Genomic DNA, 21,092 nt, shown 5'->3' with positions numbered 1-21,092 from the left:
TGGCTGAAGGCATTGGATACAGCAAAGACTATGGGGCCCTGACAATATTCCAGCAACAGTACTTGAATACTTGCGCTCCAGAACTTACCGCACCCCTAGCCAAGCTGTTCCAGTGCAGCTACAACACTGGCATCTAACCGGCAATGTAGAAAATTGCCCAGGTGTAGGACAAATGCTACCCAGCCAATTACAACCCTATCATTCTACTCTCCATCATCAGCAAAGTGATGCAAGGAGTCATCAACAGTGCTATCAAGCGGCACTTACTCAGCAATAACTTGCTCACAGACACTCAGTTTGAGTTCCGCCAGGGTCATTCAGCGACTGACCTCATTACAGCCTTTCTTCAAACATAGACAAAAGAGCTGAATGCCACAAGTGAAGTGATGGTGACTGCCCTTGACATCAAGACAGCATTTGACGAGTATGACATCAAGGAGCCCTCGCTAAACAGGAGTCAATGGAAATTAGGGGGAAAATTCTCCGCTGGTTGGAGTCACACCCTGGCACAAAGGAAGATAATTGTGGTAGTTGGAGGTCAATCATTTCAGATCCAGCATATCACTGCAGGAGTTCCTCAGGGTAGTGTCCTAGGCCCAACCATCTTCAGCTGCTTCATCAATGACCTCCTTTCCATCATACGGTCAGAAGTGAGGATTTTTTGCAAATTACTGCGCCATGTTCAGCACCATTAGCAACGCCTCAGATAATGAAGCAGTCCATGTCCAAATGTAGCAAGACTTGGACAATATCCAGGCTTGGGCTGACAATTGGCAACTTACATTCCCGCCACACCAGTGCCAGGAAATGACCATTTCCTACAAGAGAGGATCTATCCATCATCCCATGACATTCAATGGCATTACCACTGCTGAATCCCCCACAATCAACATCCTGGGGGTTACCATTGACCAGAAACTGAACCTGTCCAGCCATATTAATACCGTACCTACTAGGGCAGGCCAAAAGCTAGGAATCCTACTACGCACCTCTAGCTCAGTTCAACTAACTCAGCAGTCAGCAGCAACCAAACCTGGGATCATACGGAGTTCTCAATTATTCCTTAGGTGAACTCCAATTGCTGCCAGCGTGGACACCAGAGATCTTCGTCTTTGAACGGGTTACATTAACGGTCGAGTCAATTCACAGGAAACATACGGAAACTGGGATTGTTGTAAATCTGTTAGCTTTCTGAATGTCTGTTAACTCTTGGGCTGTTGTGTGCTAACCACCAACATTCTCAATTTGGCCACAAAGTGATGGCAAACTAGATTTTTTTCAGTAACTTGCATTCAATAGATTAGCTGGTCAGGGACCAAAAACTGCAAATGCAGGGGAGGGAAGACTGTGGGATCCTTAAAATAATGAGGGTTTTGATCGGATAGTTGTGGAAGGGACGTGTCCACATGTGGGAGGGTGAAAAACTGAAGGGACTTTAGGTAATCATTAATGAATTCAGAAGTGAATTCGGGAGAAGCCTCTTTACCCAATTTGTGGGTAGAATGTGCAATCTGGTACCACAAGGAGTAAAATTAGTTGAAGGAAAGCTTCATAAACACGAGGGAAAAGAGAAGGATATGCAGATAGGGTGAGATGGAGAAGGGAGCCGATAGGCCTGTTTCGGGCGCTGTGAATTTTTTTGATTCTATGAATCTGTCCTTGCCCTCGCACGCTAATGTACTTTCTTTTTTTAAATATAAATTTAGAGTACCCAATTCTTTTTTTTTTCCCAATTAAGGGGCCATTTAACATGGCCAATTCACCTAACCTGCACATCTTTGGGTTGTGGAGGGGAGAATGTGCAAAGTCCACACGGACAGACCCAGAGCCAGGATTGAACCTGGGGCCTCAGCGCCGTGAGACAGCAGTGCTAACCACTGCACCACCATGTTGCTGCTAATGTACTTTCTGACAAAGGTGACCAAGTAGCAATTGGGCACAGAAGCCGTGACTGATTTCCACCCTCTCCTCTCATCGTTGGCCGAAAACCACAACACAAATGTATCACTGCTGGTTCCAGTTCTGGACTCAGCACATTTAGTGGGAATTAAAAACACTTCAAATTCAATCCTGTTGATTAATAGGTTATTCTCCGATAGGATTCATAGTTTCAAAAATAAAGACAATATACAGTTACCAATAGCAGTCTGGCATGGACATTGTGTTCTATAAGCTAGAAGACACTGCCTGAAAGAATAATGGAAGCAGATTTAACTTTCAAAAGGAAATTGGATACATACTTGAAAATTAAAGTTTTACAGTGGAGAAAGAACCAGGCAAGACTGGGGCTGGTTTAGCACACTGGGCTAAATGGCTGGCTTCGAAAGCAGACCCAGGCAGGCCAGCAGCACGGTTCAATTCCCGTACCAGCCTCCCCGAACAGGCGCCGGAATGTGGCGAATAGGGGCTTTTCACAATAACTTCATTTGAAGCCTACTCGTGACAATAAGCTATTTTCATTTTTCATTTCATTTCAAGTGCAATTAATGGGGCAGCTCCGTCAACGAGCCAGAACAGGTACAACGGGAAGAATGGTCTCCTTCTCTGCTGAATGATTCTATTCTACAAATTGCAGCTTTGAAATCCTGACAAAGAACAGCATAAAAACAGGAGAGGAAAGTTCAGAGGGGCAGCAGAATTGACAAGAGTTGTCACAGCAGGGTTTATAGAATCGCTGCAGTGCAGAAGGAGGCCATTTGGGCTGTCGAGTCTGCACCGACCCTCTGGAAGGACACCCTATCTCAGCCCACTACCCCACCCTATCCCGGTGACCCCATAACCCCACCTAATCTACTCATCTTTGGACACCGAGTAGAAATTTTAGCATGGCCAGTCCACCTGACTTGCACATCTTTAGACCGTAGGAGGAAACCGGAGCATCCGGAGGAAACCCATGCAGGCGCGGGGAGAAAGTGCAAACTCCACACAGTCACCCAAGGTCGGAATTGAACCCAAGTCCCTGGTTCGGTGAGGCAGCAGTGCTAACCACTGTGCCACCTGTCAGAGAGAGAAAGAGGTTGGAGGCTAGAGCGGTAGGGGGTGAATCTCTAATCAAATGTCAAGCATTTTTCTGCAGCAATCACTTATAGCATGTTAAAAGTGTCAGCTCGTGCTTGCTTGGAAATCAATTAATCGTAGATAATGTGCAAACTCACGATTCCCAGTTCACCCTGAGACTAACTGAGCACTGGCAGATTTCCTGCATCAAAGATGAAATCCAATGTGCCTGTTACAGATACTGAAGTGGAGTCTTGGTCTGCTGCATTATTGATGGCGGAACTGCAGTGAGAATTCGCAATGGAGCAAGTCTGCATTTGATTCTGCTGTTTACGTAATAGAAAAGCTGGACTTTTTTTTTTAAAGCTGTGAAACTCCTAACGGTGGATGTTCAAACAATCTTGGGTGGGCTTGTCTAAGAAACCAAAGTTGGCCTGCAGGTACAGCGAGCAATTAGGAAAGCAAGTGGAAGGTGGATGTTTATTGCAAGGGGATTGGGATTGGAGTGCAGGAATGTCTTACTACAGTTGTACAGAGTTTTGGAGAGACCCACACCTGGAATACCGCACGCAGTTTTGGTCTCCATATTTAAAGAAGGATTTACATACATTGTAAGTACAGCGAAGATTCACTAGATTGGTCTCTGGGGCGAGTGGGTTTCCTAATGATGAGAGGTTGAGTAAATTGGGCTTACACTCTCTGGAGTTTAGGAAAATGAAAGGTGGCTTCATTGAAACATACAAGGTTCAGAAGGGGCTTGACTCAGGTTATTCCATTGGCTGGACAACCTAGACCACAGGAAGCACCGTCTCAGAATTAGGAACCAATCATTTAGGGCTGAGATGAGCAGAGGTTTCTTCAATCAAAGGCCCTTGGAGTTCTCTATGCTACAGGATGGCGGAGGTTCCATTATTGAATATATTTAAGGCTGAGACAGATGGTCTCTCGGGAATTAAGGGCCATGGAGAGTGGTTGGGAAGTGAAGTTGAAGCTCAAGATAAGCCATGATCGTACTGAATGGCAGAGCAAGCTCAACGGGGCTGATGGTCCACTCCTGTTCCTATCTCATGTACTCGTGTTAAGTGCTCGGCAACATCAACGTCCATGTGCACAAAACCGTTAACTCTCACCCATGTTTGGTGACATAGGTTTGTTTCTTGGTTCATCAATTTTATTTAAAATTTTCATCCTTGCTTTCAAATCCATTCATGGCCTCTACCCTCCCCCACTCTGTATCCTTCTCCAACCCCACAACTCTCAATGGACTCTCCTGCATCCCTGTTCATCTTCACACTGTCAAGGACCCCGCCCCCCCTCTGGAACTTCCTCCCTCAACCTCTCAGGAGGCCTCTGCACCTCTTTCTCTCCATTTACACACTTCTTGGTCACTTGTCCCAGTGTCTCATCCGGCTCAGCATCAAGCTTTGTTTGATAATGCTCCTCAGGATGTTTTCCTATGTTAAAGGCGTTATTTTTTTAAAACTACACCAATGTAGGTTGTGCTGTTCTAGACAAATGCTATAGCTTTTATTCAACTTACTTTTGGCATCTAGGTTGTTTGAATTTTGATCAACCATAGTATATAATTAGAAGGTAATTGCAGCTCTCCAAACTAGTCGATAATGTTTGCAAATAATTGGTTTGGAAGATTTGTCTGCATGTTGTATTTACAAATAGAGCGGGGTACATCGCAGTTGAACAGCAGCCGGATTAAAATTAAAGTTACCTTAGACAAACCTCGGGGAAGAATTAACTCAGGTTTCTCTGCAACAATTCAGGGAAATGGATACACAGTCAGTAAAGCATACTGATTTGTTACTCGAGGTCTGGCAGAGGGCTTGATGCTCGAATCTTGCTCGGTTGCGAATGTTGTACAGTGCCATGGGTCTGTGCTAGCACCTCCCCACACAGTGAACTCCTGCCCAGCAAAAGACTGACATTTCCCGAAAGGGAGAACAGTTTGCTTTTAAAGGCAGTACAGTACAGACACCCCAGGAATTGTAGTGCGGTGTTTATTTCACTATCCTCGTAGTGAAGAGAATGTGATTTCAAACCCCAAAGACAAGTGCAGAATCAGGGAGGCAGACGTTACAGGTCAGATGCAGGAGGCTGAAAGATACTGCAGGGGCTGTGTCAAATATTACAAAATCAATTAAACAAAAGATGCAATGGCAGAGACCGTTTCTTTGAAAAGATAGGTGCTGCACTGAATCATCAGGACCAGAGCAATCTCCTGAAATAGTCCTGATCGCTACAGGCGAGTTGCAGAATTTTAAACATAGTTTTCCTCCTCAAATTCTTCTGGGCTTTTAGCCTCTCGCAGAAGAGTGTCTTTACTGCCCCTAATGAGATGGGGAGGTGGTAGCAGTCATGATTAATGGGGACTAATGCAGGCAGTATCTAGGCAAGTTGCTGTTTATGCAGGATGGACCTGGGGCACCTGGCAATGGGACAACGCAGAGACGTCAAACCTGAATACAAGAGGTGAGTTACAGCAGTGGAGATTAATTATGGACAGAAAGAGGTGATATTAAAGAGATGGAAACAAAACAGCCTTGATAGATGTAGTGTGAAAGTCAGCTTCAGGAGATGGAAGGAAACTTGGTGGGGGGGGGGGGAGGGGGGGGGGAATCAACAGTTTGCAGCCACCATAGACTTAATTAAAACCAAGCATTACAACCCTTTTCTCTTGTATTTAAGTCTGGGCTCCGATGTTGAGATCTGGTGCCACCGTGTGGTCAAATATCATAACTCACGTCTGCGCATTTCACGCAAAGATTCTTCTTCCATCAAAACACTTGGTAATACTCATTTTGCATATTGATAGAGTAATATAGCTCAGAGGGGCTCTTTGCGAGAACTATCCAATCACTTCCACATTCCTGCCCTTTCCCAATACTCCTGCAATTTCCCCACCCTCCATCAAGTATTGAATTCGCTTCCAAAGTGAATAATATTAATACAAGAGCAAAATTAAGGGGCAAATATAATCTCGGTTTTATTTTCCAGCATCAATACCAAATGTGTTGACAAGGCCGTTAACCTTCGACACATGTCCTGGACCCTTTTGTTTCTTTCCTTGCCCCACTAACTGTCCATTTTGCCTTTCATCATCATCCCTTTCATCCTTTAACTATTCCCTTGTTCTTTCCCAGCCTCCCACCCAATCCCCGCAAAACCCTCCTTTTCCCTGGCCCTGTACCGGGTGTTTATGAACAGCTAAGTTTCCAAATTCTCCCAACTCTGGTGCAAGGTCATTGACCTGAAATATTATTTGTTACTTTCCCCACACAATTGCCAGATTGGTCGAGGATTTCCAACATGGGCCTGTTAACTATTATTACTGTTAACCTACTTTGGTGTTCACAAAAAGCACCCTGGGTACGCTAAGCAGGACAGGCATTGCCCACGGGCAGAGAAACAGAGTTAACATTTCAGGTTAACGAGCATTCATCAGAACCGACTGTTGATATTTAACATCATGCTGGCCTCCATTCTATGCGTGATCACCGAGAGATAAGCACATGTAGAAAAAAATACTCAATTGTTACTGTGGGGACCACACACTGAAAAGTACGACAGTTAAAATTAGCTCTTATACTTGCAAAACTGATGCAAAACTCTTCCAATACTGACCATTATTAACCCAGTGAATCCCTACTGAAACAAGTATGCAGTGACTGATTATAAAGATGATTAGATTTCAATAGTGACACAATCCAATGGTTGAATTTTAAGAACATTAGAATATGGATATCACTAGTAAGGTCAGTATTTTATCGCTAATCGCTATTGAATATAGTGAGCGATCTTGAACTGATTCAGTCCATGCAGTGAAAGTTGCCTCGTGTTGCTGTTCCGATTCCAGGGTTTTCAGTGACAAGTTTCATTTTAGCGTAGCTTCACAGACTTTTATTTCCCCTTTGGGGGAAGTGGGGAAGCAGTGGAAGGATTCCTGAGCTCATTATCAGCCCGGTGAACCACCTTATTACCGCTGCTTCCGTAGCTAACAAGTCCTGCCGTTGGACTTGAACCTAGAGCTTCTGATAGGAATGCTACCACTGCACCACAAGACTTCTGTGACAGCAAGAGAACAGTAAGTCAGGAGGAAGTGGATGGAGTGCCTATGAAGTGGGCTGGAAGGTATTAAGCTCAGAGTGTTGTTGGAGCTGCACCCAGTACCATCAAAACAGAATATCTGATCATAATTACACTGCCGTGTGGAAACGGACTTCATTTCCTACATTACAACAATGAGTATTCAATTGGCTGTAAAACACCGTGACACACCCTGAAGTTGAGAAAGGTGCGATATAAATTTAAATATTTTCTTTAATGACAAAGGAGAAAGAAAACTGTGGAAAGGTGAGGATAAAAGTACTCCATTCCTTCACAGGGAACTAAATGGCTTCAAAGCAGGAATTAAATATTATCATTCACCTGAGGAAGGAGCAGTGCTCTGAAAGCTAGTGTTTGCAACAAACCTGTTGGACTTTAACTTAGTGTTGTAAGACTTATTACTGGATTTAAATAAATAAATCTTTTTATTAAGAGCTTCCATCTTACTGGAGGCTTCAGAACAATTCACCTCCAACAAACTGCTCTGAAAACTCTGCTCGTATTTTGACACCTGTGACAAATTGCAGCTGAGAGAATCCACTGCATCATAAAACAATCAACAACATTCTAAATCAAACAACCCATAACATTTAAAGTCCATTTGCCCAATCTCCTAGTGTAACAGAGCCTTTAAAAAAAAACTTCAGGATCTGGATCCATAATCTGCATCTTGGCATGAAACTGATCAGTTCTTCCTTGGGTACTAGTGTGTGTGCCAAGCTTTGTTGAAATCTGCCCATTGTTTTTTGCGATATATTATCTATAGACAAACGGGGGCGAAAACAATACCTCGCCCATCTTCAATGGCGGTGGTAAGAAGGGTTCTCCTAAAGTCCCTCCGTGGCTCCATCCCTCCCCATCTGTTGCCTCCTTGATCCCTACAACACAGAGAAAACAGTGCTCCTCCAATACTGGGTTCGTAAGCATCCCTGATTTCAATCAGCCCATCACTAACAGCCGTGCCTGGGCCGACAGTTTGAATTCTCTTCCTAAACCTTTCCGCCTCCCACCCCTTTTTTTTTTAAGAAGCTTCTTAGAATTTGCACCTCCTCAACCTAGCTTTTGGTCATGCATCCCAACAACTCCATATGTGACTCGGTGTCTGCTAACAGCACTATGAAGCAGCTGGACTCCGTTTACTATGTTAAAGCCAATATATAAATGCATATTGACATTGTCGCAGGAAAGCCAAGATTGGGAGTTTCCAGCACACAGAATTTGTGTGTTTATGATAAGTAGCAGTGGGAACTCAACTTATTGTTCAACTGGCTCCAAATGAAGCTTTAAAGCAACTGTAGCCAGGTTAGTGAAGACAGTTAAAGATTAGATAGGGCATATATGATTGTACAGATGACACTAGATATTGTGTAATGGAAGGGAAGTCACCTCCAGCTCAGAAACCCTTCCTGATCTGATAACCACTCTCATAAGGGTGCATCATAGAATGGATACCCAAGTGGACAAACAAAACAAACATTTCAGCTACTGTGGATTATAGATCTCTTAGGAAGGAAGGAAGGAAAAATATAATTGGCCTCTGCCAACTCCAGCTTTCTGGCAGGATTAGAGGAGGTTTGTTGAGATGTATACACAAAGGAAGTGCAAGGGAAACAATACATTGGACAAGTGTTCCTGCTCCAGATCCCTGGGCAACTGTACAAAAGATCGACTTCAACTAGACTCTCCATGTTCCTTCCCCTCCCTCAGGATTCAGCACCTGTCCCACTATCCACCCAAGATAAACGGCTGCTCGAATGATTTACCCGAGTGATCATACCTCAATACATGTCACCAATTTCAGAGAGAGAGAGAAAACAGGGTTAAATTAAATGTCACTCTCACAATCTTTGGACACTTATTAAAAGCACGCTTAGGAATTGGCTTGGGACATTTTACTATGTTTATGGTGCTGTATAAATGCAAATTGTTGTTTCCCGGAAAACACCATGATCGACGGAGTGTGAAAACAATAAAAATGCCACCGTGCAGCTCTGCAGTGTTTACTTTCCAATATAAAGTATATTGTACATATTTATCAGAATGAAAAGTAGCTCTCACATCAGAGCCGAATGTCACACTGAAGACTTATTAAATATTTATACATGATCTTACGGGGACTCGGCAGACTTCATAATAAAATGAATCTATACTAATGTAATCTGAGATTATTTACAGCATTGTATTGCTCTGTGATAATGAAGGTAAACAGATTAGTCAAATTAAATCTTATTGCATGATTTCCTGCATTACCTCATTCTCTCAGGGCCTCGCAAGACCATAGAAAACAGGAGTCCTTTGAGCCTGTCCTGCCATTTAATTCAACCATGTCTGATATTTTGCTTCAATTCCACTTTCACACTCGCTTGCCATATCCTTAGGTTCCATGAGGCACCAAAAATCTGTCCAAGTCAACAATGGCGCATCCACGACCCCCTAGAGTAGACAATTCATAAGATACACCCTCAGAGAAGACTCCTCATCTCAGTCCTAATTGATCGGTCCCTTATCCCGAGATTATGACCCCGCCCCATGTTCTAGATTGCCCAGCACAGAAAGACCATCTCTCAGTGCCTACCCTGTGAGGCCCCTTCAAAATCGTGAATATTTCAATCAGATCACTGCTCACAATCTTGAGAGAATATGGACCAAATTTACTCAGCCTCTCATCATAGGACAATCCTCTCATCCCAGGGCTTCTAGGGGGCTTAGGAAACAACATGGAGGTGTGGGATAGAAACAGTGCACAGTCCCCACTTGCGAAGCACAAAGCACACTAGCTGTCCAACCTAGGAGGAGTGCACTGAAAGCAGTACAAAAATAAATAACTCAAAGCTGGTCAGTCGGGCTCACAGTGTGGTGTATTTGCATGTACCGGAAGCTACTGGGGTAGCACGGTGGTTAGCACTGCTGCCTCACAGCACCAGGGACCTGGGTTCAATTCCGGCCTCGGGTCACTGTCCGTGTGGAGTTTACACTTACTTCCCGTGTCTGCGTGGGTTTCCTCTCACAATCCAAAGATGTGCAGGTTAGGTAGATTGGCTATGCTGAATTGCCCCTTAGTGTCCAACGGTTAAGTGGTGTTACTGGGTTACGGGGGACAGGGTGGAGGTGCGGTCTTAAGTAGGTTGCTCTTTCAGGGACCGCGGTGTGTGGACTTGATAGGCCAATTGGCCTCTTTCTGCACTGTGGGGATTCTATGATTTTATACCTATATTAATACACAGGGTCCCGTTGGTTGCAGACAGAAAGAATATATACACACATTGCACCTGTTTCAGTTAAACAAAATAAGTGACAGCCATTTGCTGATTCATTCCCCAGAGCAATGCCTTGACCAATCAAATGGGCCTGGTTTAAATTTCAAACAATGCTCGGCAGTTATCTGTTGTTCACCATCAACTGGTGCATTCTCCATGGTAATATACCAGAGTCCACTTGACAACCAAGCAGCATTCTCTTCTCCTATAGTACAAATTGTTTTCGACTTGTATTGTTATTCTTGAAGTGTCCTGATGAGTGACAGATGAAAAGCTTCAACATCTCTTTTTTCAGCAATACTCAAGCGCTGTACGACCAAATAACTCTAAATAACTTTTCTTAAAAGCATTATTTAAAAATAATCTTAACATGCAGCAATTTTATTCTATAATATTGATTGGCATTATAGTTTAGATGGGAGAGTCAGTGATTACTTATTCATTTGCAAAGTCAAGCTGTAAAGTTTGGGAATCACTGCTATAGTTACTATAATCTTGATTTTGAGATTCACCAGTGGTGTTTAAGCAAAGCTGGTCCTATCTCAGCACATATCCTAATTGTTTCAATCCTGGACTTTGAACTTTCTTCAAGGTTAGATTGGCTCATTCCGTATCACTGAGTCAGTAGGTTCTAGCCCCCGACAGGAATTCAGCAGTGAATGACACAACTCTTGACGGGCGTTTCCATGGAATACTGAGGGAATGCTGCTTTGTCACAGTGTCATTTTTCAGAGGAGGTGTTAAACAGAGCACTGTCCGTTTGTTCAGCTGGGCATAAAATATCCAATGGCGTTATGCAAGAAAGAACAGGGTAGTTCTCCCAGTGCAAGGGCCAATAATTAAACCTGAACCAACGATGCTAAGCAGATTTCGCCTTGTGGGAGCTTACTGTGAGAAAGCTGGCTGCTATGTTTGGTTACATACCAACAGTAACCACACTTTAGAAAGTAATTTCCTGACTGAAGACACTTGGGGATGTTTCTGAGAAAGTGAAGGGCCTCGAGGAAGCAGTGACCTGGTTGGGTTTGTTACTGGACGAGTAATCCAGGGGTCTGGAGTAATAATCCGGAGACATGTCAAATCTCATCACTGCAGTCTGTGAATTGAATTAAATAAATCTGGCATGTTTTTAAAATGTCATCACTAACGGGTGGTCATGCAGATATCAGATTGTTGTAAAAGCCCAACCAGCTCACTGCGAGAAGGAAGCCTGCCTCCTGGTCTATGTCTAATTACAGTACATCAATAGGGTTGGCTCTGAACTGCCCTGTCAATTAGCCTTCGAGACCACTAAGGTGGTTCACCACTATCTTCTCAAGGGAAATTAGGAATGGGGAATAATAAATGCTGCCCCTTTCCAGCAACATACAAATCCCATGGATAAGTTTTTTTAAATCAAGTTCTTTCTTGAGGACAAGAAACACTTGCCTTCTCTCCAGCTGGCTCTTCCACAGCGCATCTAATCTACCCCTAAAACTTAATCTCCACTAATCTCTTCTGTGGAGTTAGTTGGCAGGGAAGGACATTGAGGTAAACAGCATCAATGTGTCAAGAAACAGCATGCCGGATTCAAGAGAAATGGGGATGTTGGGGCCAAGTGTGAAAGCTGTGAAGGCAGGGGGCAGATTGCAGCAGAGACACACTCAGGTTCAATGGTCCAGACTGCTTGTTCTTCCCCGCCCCACTGAGGACCTGGGTTCAAGTCCGTGTGGATTCTCCCCGTGTCTGCGTGGGTCTCACTCCCACAACCCAAAAAGATGAGTCGGTGAATTTGGCCACGCTAAATTGCCCTTTCATTGGAAAAAATAGTTTGTTTTTGTTTTCAAAAAAAGACATATTTTGGGACAGTTGCAGAAGTACTCCAGTAATGCAGCACATTCACTAAATGTTTCCATTCATTTAGTGCTTAGAGGGGGCAATGACCAATATTAAGTTTGTGGTCTCACTTTTCATTGTTCCATCCTCTTCGTCCTCTCCGCTGTTGATCACCATGGTCCCCATCTGAGAGTCTAGTGTAGAGCTGTCGTGCTCGATCATCGTCCGCGCACCTTCGCTCATGGTGCTGGCAGCTCTCATGGTCCCCGTGTCCTCGGCACTCGCTCGGACCATGGTGCCCGAGTCAATGTCATCCTCTTCCTGTGTCAATTATGCAAGAGCAGCTCAATATTAAAATCATGGTTAATTGTTTATTAATTGTGTCCAATTGTATGTGAGCGGTGGGCATTAAATTGAGCACATATAAAGAGGAGCATAATGAAACAGTGGTGTGCTTATGCTAGGAGGCATAAGTTTGTAATGTTTAACTCTGAAAGTAAATGTATAACTGAGTAAAGAGAGATTAGCTCAATACTGCCCTTCGCCAACCAGCTGTTCAGTGAGTGGCACAGTAACCTTCTGACCGTCTTACATTTATTGGAATGCAAACAGAAAATAAGACAACATGATTGGCGCGCAATTTGGGAGAAAATGTGAAAAAGGAGAATAAAAATATTTTTAAAGAAACAAGCACCATCCTAAATTTGAAACTTTCTCCAAGGGAGGGGGAAACCCCCAACTCACTCTAGCTTTTTTGCTGGCAAAATAATAGTCTAAACGCGAGTGAGACACAGTCGGTCGTGTGCAAAGACCATATGTTCTCTTCAGAGCAGAGCAGGTCATGGGGAGATTTAAAGTAGCGTTCAAAATTTTGAGCAGTTTTGATGGGGAGAATCTGTTTCCACTGGCAGGAGAATTGAGGGCACAGAGTTAAGGTGCTTGGCAAAAGCAGAAGATGAGGGGAATTTAAAAACAAAACACAGGCTATGATCTTGGATATGCTGCCTGAAGGGGTGGTGGAAGCAGATTCATTAGTAACTTCCAGAAGGGAAGTTTGGCTTGTTGCACTCTTTGATTCTTGAGGATAACCTTCTTTTGTTGTAGCAGTGAGTAATAACACCACTGTTAGCAAGCAGAATTGAAGAAGTTACTTGACAAATGAGGAAAGCGAATTAGCATCCATAATTGAAAAGGGAAGATCACTGTCGTCATTTTGACTAGTAATCCAGCTCAGACAATTCCCCCAGACCACTTTTCCCGTGATTATACCAGCGATAACATGTTCACAATAGTTTGAGCAGACTCAACAGCAAAGTACTAACTGGCAATCATTTTCAATAGACCATAGAATGACAGCTGTTAAAAATGGATAAATATTACACCAGTGGGAGGACGGAGAAAAGTGGAACCTTCTTTCTCCGGCTAAGTATCCTACATCTGGGGTGGGATTCTCCAGCCCTGGTGCGGCACGCCGTTTCACCGGCCGGTCAATGGGGTTCCTCATTGTGGGGCAGCCGCACGCTGACAGGAAACCCCCGGGATGCCGGCAAAACGGAGAATCCTGACGGCGGAGGATTCAGCCTCTGATCAGGAGTGCTGGAGGCAGAAACTGGGCCCTCAAAATCGACAGCTCTCCATTTTCCAAGCACTGATATTTCAAGGTTGCTCGACACACGCATGCACACGCACACAAGCAAATCCAAAGCACAGCAAGAATTGCAAACTTTATTTACAGCTGAACTGCGGTGTTTGTCTGTCTAACTAACAATTGTCGTACTCCAGAAAAAACTTGTTTTGGGGAATGCTTCGAGATGTTTTGACAACATGATAAATTGCTCATTTACGCATACATCTCTTGCACAATATTACCTCCTTCAAAAAAAGCATGCAAACTTTATTTTTAAAAATGCAATAAAGCCCCATGCAAAACTTTACAGAAAACAGTCCACACAAGTCTCCTCACCTCCATCTTATGCCTATTTCTATTCAGTAACACAAATTTTCTATACATTGGTTTCTAGACGAGAAAAGGATTACAAATCCAGTAAACAAAAGCAACCAGAATAGTTGAATACTTTAAAAGGTAAACGTGCACAGGAGGACAGTCCAGTAACCATAAAGCTCTGGTTAGATCACAGCCTGAGTATTGCCTTCAGCTCTGGGTAGCGCACCACAGGAATGGCATACGGGCCTTGGAGGCAGCTTAATCAGAATGGTGCCAGGGTTGAAAGGATTAAATTACAAGCACAGTTTGCATAATCTAGCCTTGTATCCCATATCCCCTTGGGTACAGATGATTATGAAGTATAATCTTTATTATTGTCACAAGTAGGCTTACATTAACACTGCAATGAAAGTTACTGTGAAAATCCCCTCGTCGCCACATTCCGGCGCCCGTTCGGGTACACAGAGGGAGAATTCAGAATGTCCAATTCACCGAACAAGCATGTCTTTCAGGACATGTGGGAGGAAACCGGAGCACCCGGAGGAAACCCACGCAGATGCGGGGAGAACATGCAGACTTCGCACAGACAGTGGCCCAAGCCGGGAATCAAACCTGGATCCCTGGCGTTGTGATGCAACAGTGCTAACCACAGTGCTACCAAGCCACCCAGTGCTCTAATGGAGACAATTAAGATGATTAAAGGGTTTGATAGGGTAGATAAACGGTTTCCTCTGTCGTCAGGAATCAATAATTAACCAATTAGGACTGTGTGGGCGGGGGAAGCAAATTAAAAGCATCAAAACTGATATCAGATCTTCGTTAGTCAAGAAGTATTTGAATAGACTTCCGGTGGCGGCAATGCGGAGCTAAGCCGCACGTTCGGCAGCTCCTGATTTCTTTGGGTTTTTGGGCTCTTTTAAGAGCCCGCAACGGCGCTGTTTCGATTTTTCCCCCGGGGGGAAACACAGCCAGTGTGCCCAGCAGCCGGTGGATGGACTGGACTCGCAGCGGGGCGGTCCAAAAATCGGTTTTACCTCAGGGAACAGCGAGAGGCAGAAAAGGCAAGATGGCGGCGGGCGGGGAAGCAGTGTGGCAGCTGTGGGCGCGGGAGCAGCAGGAGCTGCTTCAGCGCTCCTTCATGGAGCTCAAAGCCGAGATTCTGGAGCCATTTAAGGCCTCACTGGACAAACTGGTGGCGACGCAGACGGCTCAGGCTGGGGAGATTCGGGAGCTGCGGCACAAGGCCTCGGAGAATGAGGATGAGCTTTTTGGCCTGGCAGTGAAAGTGGAGTTGCACAAGGCACTGCACAAGAAATGGCAGGCGAGGATGGAGGAGATGGAGAACCGCTCCCGCTGGAAGAATCTACGGATTTTGGGCCTCTCGGAGGGGCTGGAAGGCTCGGATTTGGCAGCCTATGTGGTCCTAATGTTAAACTCGCTGATGGGTGCGGGGTTGTTTCGTGGTTCCCTGGAGTTGGAAGGCGCCCATCGAGTGCTGCAGCAGAAGCCCAGGCCGAACGAACCGCCCAGGGTGGTGCTGGTCCGTTTTCACCGCTTGGTTGACCGGGAGGGCGTGTTGAGGTGGGCGAAGGGGAGGAGCAGCAGATGGGAGAATACGGATGTTCGGATTTTTCAGACTGGAGCGCGGAGGTGGCAAAGAGAAGGGCTGGCTTCAATTGAGCGAAGTGAGTGCTCCACAGGAAGGGGGTGAAGTTTGGCCTTCTACAGCCGGCTCGCCTCTGGGTCACGTACAAGGACTGCCAACTCTACTTTGACTCTCCGGAGGAGACCTGGACTTTTGTCCAGGCTGAGAACTTGGTTTCGGACTGGGGGCAAATGTACTTTGCTTGGAGGCTTTGTCCTCTTAGGTATCCTTTCGCCCACAGTGGCTGTATTTGCTGATGGTTGTTTCCTGTTTATTTTCGCCGTTTTTCTATTTGAGTTATGGTTATTTGGGTTCTTTCGGGGTTTCTTTGGGGCTGTTGGTTATTTATTGTGGGGGTTATTTTTTTTGATTTTTTCCACTGGTGGGTCGGGGAGTAGTTTGGGGTCACGATGGGTCATGTGTCCGTCTTTTTCCCGCTTGTTGGGTCAAGGGGCGGGGCTCGGGTTGGATGCGAGGGCTTTCTTCCCGCGCCAGAGGAATTGGGGGCGGGGCCGGCGCTGGGAGGGAGGGATTGGCGGGGGGGTCGTGGTTATGGCGGGAGTAGCCGGGGTCAGCAGAAGTCAGCTGGCTCACGGAAGTATAATGTTGGGGGTAACGCAGCTAAGGGGGGGGGGGAGAGACCCTAGCTTGGGGGGAGGGGGGGGGGGGTGCCGGGTTGTTGCTGCAGGGACTGTGAGGGAATGGATGGTGAAGGGGGGGTTGGGAGGGGGGTTCCCCGGGCACGTGGTGGGTTGAGGAAGGGCTATGGCTGATCGGCGTAGAGGGAAGGGGACGGCCCCTCGGGTTCGGTCGGTCACATGGAATGTGAGGGGCCTGAATGGTCCGGTGAAGCGATCCCAGGTCTTGGCTCACTTGAGGGGGCTGGGAGCGGATGTGGCTATGCTTCAGGAGACGCACCTCAGGGTTACGGATCAGGTGAGGCTAAGAAAGAGTTGGGTGGGACAGGTGTTTCACTCGGGGCTTGATGCAAAGAACCGTGGGGTGGCAATTTTGGTGGGTAAGAGCATGTCGTTCGTCGCGTCCAAAGTGGTGGCGGATAGTGCAGGTCGATATGTGATGGTGAGTGGGAGACCTCAGGGGGAGCGGGTGGTCTCGGTTAATGTTTATGCCCCCAACTGGGATGATGCGGGCTTCATGCGGCGTATGCTGGGCCTGATGCCGGACCTGGAGACAGGGAGATTGATTCTGGGTGGGGACTTTAACACGGTGCTGGATCCGGCTCTGGACCGCTCGAAGTCTAGGACGGGCAGGAGGCCAGCAGCGGCCTCCGTGCTGAGGGGGTTCGTGGATCAGATGGTAGGGGTGGACCCTTGGAGGTTTTTGAAGCCGGGGGGTAGGGAGTTCTCCTTTTTCTCCCATGTTCATAAGGCTTACTCCCAGATTGACTTTTTCGTGCTTAGCAGGGCGCTGATCCCGAGAGTGGTGGGGGCGGAGTATTCGGCGATAGCCATTTCTGATCATGCTCCACATTTGGTGGACCTAGAGCTGGGGAAGGGGAAAGGATCAACGCCCGCTGTGGAGGTTGGATGTGGGGCTTTTGGCAGAGGAGGAAGGATCCGTAGGGGTATCGAGGGGTATCTGGAAACCAATGACAACGGGGAGGTGCAGGTTGGGATGGTTTGGGAAGCGCTAAAGGCAGTAGTTAGAAGGGAGCTGATCTCTATTCGGGCGCACACGGGAGAGGGGGGAAGAGGGTCGAGAGGCAGAGGCTAGTGGAGGAGATGGTATGGGTGGATAGGATGTATGCAGACACCCCGGAGGAGGGATTTCTGAGGGAGCAGCGCAGTCTCCAGGCGGAGTTTGACATTTTAACCACCCGTAAGGCGGAGGTGCAGTGGAGGAGGGCACAGGGGGCGGTGTATGAGTATGGGGAGAACGCAAGTCGGATGTTGGCTCACCAGCTCCGGAAGCGGGAGGCAGCTAGAGAAATTGGGGGAGCCACGGATGTGGGTGGGAACTTAGTGCGGGGTGGGAAGGACATCAATGGGGCGTTCAGATCCTTCTATGAGGGGCTATATCGGGCGGTACCCCCTGGGGAAGCAGATGGGAAGGACCCCTTTTTGGATAAGCTGGAGTTCCCAAGAGTAGGGGGCGAGTGGGTGGAGGGTTTGGGGGCCCCAATTGAGCTGGAGGAGTTGGTGGAGGCGCTGGGAAGCACGCAGACAGGGAAAGCGCCGGGGCCTGACGGGTTCCCGGTGGAATTTTAGAAGAGATTTCCAGATTTGCTGTGCCCGCTGCTGGTGAGGACCCTGAATGAGGCCAGGGAGGGGGGGGGGGCTTTGCCCCCGACGATGTCCAGGGCAATTATCTCTTTGCTCCTGAAGCGGGACAAGGACCCCCTTCAGTGTGGGTCTTATAGGCCGATCTCGCTCCTTAATGTAGATGTTAAGTTGTTGGCAAAGGTGCTGTCCAGGAGGGTGGAGGATGTGGTCCCGACGGTGATTCATGAGGACCAAACGGGGTTTGTAAAGGGGAGACAATTGAATGCCAACGTGCGGAGGCTCCTTAATGTCATGATGGTGGCTCTGGCGGCTGGGGAGTCAGAAATAGAGGCGTCCGTGGATGCGGAGAAAGCTTTTGATTAGGGTGGAGTGGAGTTACCTGTGGGAGGTGTTGCAGAGGTTTGGGTTTGGTGAGGGGTCCATTAGCTGGGTGAGGTTGCTGTACAGCTTCCCGGTGGCGAGTATGGTGATGAATGGGAGGAGGTCAGAGGACTTTCGGCTTTCCAGAGGGACGGGGCAGGGGTGCCCCTGGTCTCCCCTGCTCTTCGCGTTAGCGATTGAGCCCCTGGCCATGGCGCTGAGGGACTCGAAGGGTTGGAGGGGGGGGGAACACCGGCTGTATGCAGATGATCTGCTGCTGTATGTCGCGGACCCGGCTGAGGGGATGCCAGAGGTGCTGAGGATACTCGAGGACTTTTCAGGATATAAGCTAAATGCGGGGAAAAGCGAGCTGTTTGTCCTGCACCCGGGGGGGTCAGGAGAGGGAGATAGGGGAACTCCCGTTGAGGAGGGCTGCGGGGTGCTTTAGGTATCTTGGGGTCCACGTGGCTAGGACCTGGGGGGTTATGCATAGGCTTAACTTTTCGAGGCTGGTGGGGCAGATGGAGGAGGAGTTCAGGAGGTGAGATGCGCTTCCGCTCTCGTTGGTGGGCAGGGTCCAGTCGGTTAAAATGACGGTGCTCCCGAGGTTTTTGTTTCTTTTCCAGTGCCTCCCCATGTTGATCCCGAAGGCTTTTTTTTAGAAGGGTGAATAAGTCGATTCTGGGGTTTGTGTGGCCGCGGAAGGCCCCGAGAGTAAGGAGGGTATTTTTGGAGCGAAGGGAGGTAGGGGGCCTGGCACTGCCCAACCTGTGTGGATATTATTGGGCGGCAAACGTGGCGATGATTCGCAGGTGGGTGACGGAAGCGGAGGGTGACGCATGGAAGAGGCTGGAGGTGGCATCCTGTGCAGGTACGAGTCTGGAGGCCTTGGTGACGGCCCCACTTCCACTCCCCCTGGCTAAGTACTCCACGAGTCCGGTGGTGGTTGCGTCCCTCAAAATCTGGGGACAGTGGAGGCGGCATAGGGGGGAAGTGAAGGCCTCAGTTTGGGCCCCGATACGGGGCAATCACCGTTTTGCGCCAGGGAGAACAGGTGGGGGATTTGGGAGCTGGCACAGGGCAGGCATCAGACAGTTTGGGGACCTCTTCTTGGATGGGAAGTTCGCGACTCTGGAGGTGCTGGTGGGGAAGTGGAACCTTCCCCCTGGGAACGCTTTTAGGTATATGCAGGTCAGGGACTTTGTTAAGAGGCAGGTGGAGGAATTTCCGCGGCTGCCGCCAAGGAGGGTGCAGGACAGGGTGCTTTCGGGGACGTGGGTCGGGGAAGGGAAGATCTCGGCTATCTACCAACTGATGCAGGAGGAGGAGGAGGCCTCAGTAGATGAGCTCAAAGCGAAATGGGAGGAAGAGCTAGGGGAAGAGATTGAGGATGGGACATGGTCGGACGCCCTGGAGAGGGTGAATTCTTCCTCCTCTTGCGCACGGCTCAGCCTAATTCAGCTGAAAGTGCTGCACAGGGCTCACATGACGGGGGCAAGGATGAGCCGGTTTTTCGGAGGGGACGACAGGTGTGGGAGGTGTTCGGGTGGCCCGGCAAACCACACCCATATGTTTTGGGTATGTCCGGCTCTGGAGGGGTTTTGGAAGGGGGTGGCGGGGATTTTGTCGGAGGTGGTTGGGTCTAGGGTCAGGCCGGGGTGGGGGCTCGCGATCTTTGGGGTAGCTTCGGAGCCGGGAGTGCAGGAGGCAAGCGAGGCCGGCATTCTGGCCTTTGCGTCTCTAGTAGCCCGGCACAGGATTCTGTTGCAGTGGAGGGATACGCGGCCCCCCGAGTTCGGAGACCTGGGTCAACGACATGGCTGGGTTCATCAAGTTGGAGAGGATGAAATTTGCCCTGAGGGGGTCGGTACAGGGGTTCTTTCGGCGGTGGCAGCCCTTTCTCAATTTCCTGGCGAAGGGGTAGAGAGTGGTCGGTTGCTGCAGCAACCCGGGGGGGGGGGGGGGGGGGGTGGGGTTGGGGGGGAGGAGGAGGGGTTTTTTTTGCGGCGATGGGTTTGTTATGTTATTTTCTTCTCTCTTGTATTGCTATTTGTTATTATTTATTTTTGGGGGTGGGGGGAAAAGAGTTCCTTTCTTGTTCTGTTTTGGCGTGGAAACACGCCTGGTTTGTTTTAAATTGCGGGGAGAAAATTTGTTATTGTTATTAAAAAACTTGAATAAAAATTATTTTTTAAAAAATAAGTATTTGAATAGATAAATAGAAGGTATTAAGATATAAATCAGCAGCTGTGATCTAACTGAATGGTGGAAAAGGTGCAAGGGGCCAAATGGCCTCCTCCTGTTGCCAGGTGAGTTCGGTTTGTGCTAGTCTTCCTCCAGCTATCATCATAACGACTTACTACACCTGGTACAAAATAAGTTATCCTGTGGCTTCTGGACACTGATAGTGTCCGTGTGTGCTCCCCTCCAAGGCTATTCTAGTGATACTGCGTATGGGATGGGGGCTCCATATTTTCCGGAACAGTTGCTTTGATTTTAATGGGAGTCTGGATGCGAGAAGCCGCTGCACCAGGTTCCAAGGCTGCCTGACACCATGAACAACCAATAGTATTGTAAACATAGCCAAGAGTGGACATTAGTGCTGGAGGACCGGATCTGTTCTAGACAAATCTTAAGTGTTGGTTTCCAGCAACGTCAATGGAACTGTTGTGCAACGTTAACTGGATAACCCACATCCTACACTTAAACAA

At 47.5% G+C, this 21,092-nt stretch overlaps 1 protein-coding gene across 1 annotated transcript in view; it reads right to left on the bottom strand.

Moving 5' to 3' along the window:
* The window catches only part of LOC119969163 (serine/threonine-protein kinase 3/4), a 155,179-nt gene that overhangs the window by 72,826 nt on the left and 61,261 nt on the right, over positions 1 to 21,092 (bottom strand). The window contains exon 8 of the mRNA XM_038802390.1: positions 12,320 to 12,509. Within this exon, the coding sequence (XP_038658318.1) occupies positions 12,320 to 12,509 (190 nt within the window). The remainder of the gene's footprint in view (positions 1 to 12,319; positions 12,510 to 21,092) is intronic.

This window comes from Scyliorhinus canicula, chromosome 7 (assembly GCF_902713615.1).
Source record: "Scyliorhinus canicula chromosome 7, sScyCan1.1, whole genome shotgun sequence".
NCBI classification, from domain to species: domain Eukaryota; kingdom Metazoa; phylum Chordata; class Chondrichthyes; order Carcharhiniformes; family Scyliorhinidae; genus Scyliorhinus; species Scyliorhinus canicula.
Note: the sequence above shows the minus strand (reverse complement) of the source record. Positions and strands in the feature narration are given on the sequence as shown.